Raw genomic sequence first — 4267 nt, forward strand, 5'->3', positions numbered from 1 at the left:
GTTTAATTTAGATTATTATTTTTATTAATTAGATCTAGAAAAATATATTAATATAGCCTAATTTTTTTGAAAAATTAATAAAATGAAAATGTCATCCGCCACCAAATTATAATCTAGCTGCATCAATGTTAATGCTTTAATTTTTTTTTTAAGTTTAATGTTTTTTTTAAATAGGCATGAAAGTTTAATTTAATTGTGAAAATTATCTAGTAGCCAAAATAATGAAAAAAATTTAATAGGCATTTGAGCAAAACCGACATTATCATTTTTATACCCTATGCTTGTATCACAGATAAAAACTCGAAAGTCCCAGAATATCGAAACCCGAAGAAGAAAGCAAGTCGATTTGAAGCCGTACAGGTGAGAAAGTTCTTTACCAACATTGCTTCTTTGATTACTTGAAACCTAAGATCTCCTTTTTTTTTTTTTATGCTTAACATTGAAGATAATCGATCATTGAATTTGGGTTTCCATTGTTGCCCAAACAAGTTTCCCCTGTAACTTTTTCTAGATTCTCTAAGAAAGCTGCCCCTATAATCGATGCTATTCAAGAAACCCATTTCACAGAAAAGTGTTCTAATCCTGTTGAGATAGTGAAGCGTGTGAGTCTTTAACTTATTTTAGAGGATTTAGATCCAGCAAGTATATAAATTTCACTGATTTTGGAGGGACACTTAAAATCTTCTAAGTATGAGTGGGCTGTATCTCGATTCTTAGTGCAAAAGGGTTCTTGATTCTTTTACGGGTTTAGCGTTGATGTGAAGATTCTTGTATTGAATTTTCGTAATCGACATCGAAGAATTGTGGAGAGTCAGGAGAGATTTTGGAGTAGGGTGTGAAAAGGGTGGAATAATGGGAAGGCCTTTGATTTATGAGATTTTGGAAAAGCCAGCCACAAGTTGTATCATAGGACTATGCAGTGCAATCTGGTTCTACATTCAGAAGAAAAACATTGGGTATTCTCATGTGGGCTTGAGTTATGAAAACGCCATTGAAGGGCACCATTGGAGGATTATAACTTCGGCCTTTTCACATATAAGCATTCTTCATCTTGTGTTTAATATGAGTGCACTTTGGAGTCTTGGTGTGGTTGAGAAGTTGGGGCCGTTGGGACTTGGGGTTGAATATTATCTTCATTACACACTTGTCCTGGTTGTTCTCTCTGGCATACTAGTTTTGGGGATGTACCATATTCTAATTCAAAGATTCAAGATTGAGTACTTTAAGAGAGTAACAGCTGTTGGATATTCTTGTGTTGTTTTTGGGTGGATGACGATTCTTTCTGTGAGACAGCCATCATCCAAATTGGATCTTTTTGGGTTTCTTTCACTCCCTATCAGTTTTGCACCATTTGAGTCACTTATTTTTACTTCTATTATTGTTCCACAAGCTAGTTTTCTAGGACATTTGTCAGGAATCATTGTTGGGTATGCCATTGCATGGGGTTTGATTCATGGAATGAGTAACTTTTGGGCAATTTCCATGTTGGGATGGATTGTGCTTGTTTTTGTCTTCAGTTTGAAGCGCGCTGGTGCATATGACATCAGTTTTCTTGAGATCGAATCTGTTACCGATCCTTCTTTGCCTTCTGTTCGGTTTCTACCATCTGGAAATGGTAGAACACTGCAGATGAGTGCATTACCAGTTTCTGGTGCTGAGATTGTGTAGCATAATGTCCTCTGATCTTTGCCTGACTGGGAATGAAATGGAAGTCCTATATAGTTTTAGTTTTGGTTTGCCAGACTTATCAGGTCATAGTTTACGCCGCTATTTGTGTTGTCAGAATCTAGATCATGTCAGATTTTGCTGCCTGTTCTGCGTTCCTGATTAAAGTTGAGGTGCTATCTTTAACCCATCACGGTGGCAGGTGCATTCTATTTGCTGCAAATGTGACATCTAAGGTTGGTGGGCATTGATTTTATATCCTTTATTGTTTGAGCAGAGCATAACTCTTTGTAGCTATATTTTGAGCAGCATGTATATGAATTCATGATTGTTTCTCAAAGAAGTCTAAGAATGTTTAATTTTGGTAGGATAGATTTTGACAGTACACCATTGATTCAGCTAAATGAAGAATAAACAGATTCGAAGGGACAAACATACGGGTTTTTATTAATGGTATTTTATTTTCTTTCTGTGCTCTTTATCCTCCTTGAGGGTTAACGTTTTATCTTGTATGTAATAGCATCTCATTTGTTGATTTTTTATATTCAAGTTTGCTACACTTTCTTGCGTCTATGAACATTTTCGTTGGCATTAGATTTTTATTTATTGCATCATTACATGTGTGACTTTGTTGAAATTACATAGGATGTTTTACTTTAGTCTTTTAGACTACACACCATAGTTTGATTTTCATAGTTGAGGGCACAGAGGAAGTTTTGCATTATTTAGGGTGGATTATTGGTATTAATAGGATAATAGGGAAGAGGTTTTGTGAACTTAGATAGCAGAAGAAGACAAGTACACTTGGAACCCATCTTGGTATTTTTAATGGTTATACATGTTGTTTGCTCTTACTAAGTTTGAAATTCAAGTTTTTATTGGGTACCTGCATAGCAATTGCCATAATTTTCTGTTCTTCAAATATTGCAAGGTTAGGAGAGGAGCTCACTAGTTTTGGAAGAAGCTTCAAAAGATTAGGGTAGAATCTTAAGCCAATCCATTGTTCTGTAATCACCCGTGACAACTTCTTATGATGCCTTAATCAGAGTTTGAAAGGGTCTAGATAATGTTGCAAACGTCTCTCCTTTGTCTGCATTTTGAGTATATATTTTTTTATCAATTTTTTTTCAGTCATTTTGAGTTATTAATTGGTTCCTACGTACCAACCATTTATATTGGCAAGCTTGTGAACATAATCATGAAAATAGAGTGAGCACTTAAGGGAAAATACCAATGGTATCTTTGTTTTCTATTTGGGAAATTTCATGTTATATGCACGATAATTTAGTAAAATTTTTTAATATGTTAACATAAATTATTATCTTAAATATATGACAATTTCAATTTTTTGGACAAAAATACTCCTAATATTCACTCATTTTCTCCTTTAGTCTGAACTCTCTCTCTCTCTAACGTTTCTCATTGCATCGCTCTTTCACTCTCTCATTGTAATCTTGTAGATCTTCAAAAAATATCAAATTTTTTTTTAAAAAAAATCATCTCAAACGTACATTTGAGTGAAAAAATATGAACCTTTAAAGTTTTTGTCAAATTTTAGTGCAAAGTATCGAAATTTCTTCGAAAAAGTATGGTTTTGCCAAAAATCAAGTTTTCATGATTGCATCACAAAAGCATCGAAATACCATCGATTTTGCATTGAAAAAACATCGATTTTGAATCGAAAAAGTATTGTTTTGGCCAAAAAATTGCATCGTAAAAGTATCTAAACACCATTGATTTTGCATTGAAAAAGTATTGTTTTGGCCTAAAATCAAGTTTCATGATTGCATCGCAAGAATATTGAAATTACATCAATCTTGCATCAAAAACACATCGTTTTGGCAAAAAATCAAGTTTTCATGATTGCATCGCAAGAACATTGAAACACCATCGATTTTTATCAAAACACCGTCGATTTTACATCGAAATTGTATCGATTTTGCATTGAAAAAACTTCGTTTGGGCAAAAAAAAATAAGTTTTCACGATTGCATCGCAAGAGCATCAAAACACCATCGATTTTACATTGAAAAAATATCGTTTTGGCCAAAAATCAAGTTTTATGATTGCATTGCAAGAGCATTGAAACACCATCGATTTTGCATCGGAAAAGCATCATTTTGGCCAAAAATCAAGTTTCATGATTGCATTGCAAGAGTATCAAAACACCATCGATTTTGCATCGAAATGACCCAATGTATCGCAGATCGAAGGGACTCATGGGTATGAGTCCCGAGGTAAAATGTCGTTTTGGCAAAAAAAAAAACAAAGTTTTCATGATTGCATCGCAAGAACATCGAAATACCATCAATGCAAAATCACAATCATGAAAACTTGATTTTTGGGCAAAACGATGTCTTTTCGATGTAAAATCGATGGTCTTGCGATGCAATCATGAAAACTTGTTTTTCGGCTAAAGCGTTATTTTTTCGATGTAATTTTGATGGTGTATCGATGATATTTCGATGTTGATGCGATGCAATCATGAAAACTTGATTTTTGGCTAAAACAATACTTTTTCGATGCAATTTCAATGCTCTGTACTGAAATTTGACGAAAATTTTGGAGGTTTATATTTTTTCACTCAAATGTCAATTTTAGAT

The 4267-nt window shown here is 33.8% G+C and overlaps 1 protein-coding gene across 3 annotated transcripts; it reads left to right on the forward strand.

The window, feature by feature from the left end:
• Positions 1-232: 232 nt before the first annotated feature.
• Positions 233-2958, forward strand: LOC133818806 (RHOMBOID-like protein 13). 3 transcript variants are annotated; one of them, XM_062251869.1, is made up of 3 exons: positions 233-1901; positions 2039-2118; positions 2597-2958. In XM_062251869.1, exon 1 carries the CDS (start codon positions 853-855, stop codon positions 1666-1668), a length of 816 nt encoding a protein of 271 aa, XP_062107853.1. In that variant the 5' UTR covers positions 233-852; the 3' UTR covers positions 1669-1901; positions 2039-2118; positions 2597-2958. The 3 variants fall into 3 exon arrangements, with proteins under 3 accessions (XP_062107853.1, XP_062107852.1, XP_062107854.1); XM_062251868.1 differs by having other exon boundaries at positions 233-2118; XM_062251870.1 differs by lacking the exon at positions 2039-2118.
• Positions 2959-4267: the final 1309 nt, after the last annotated feature.

This window comes from Humulus lupulus, chromosome 2 (genome assembly GCF_963169125.1).
Source record: "Humulus lupulus chromosome 2, drHumLupu1.1, whole genome shotgun sequence".
Lineage (NCBI taxonomy): Eukaryota > Viridiplantae > Streptophyta > Magnoliopsida > Rosales > Cannabaceae > Humulus > Humulus lupulus.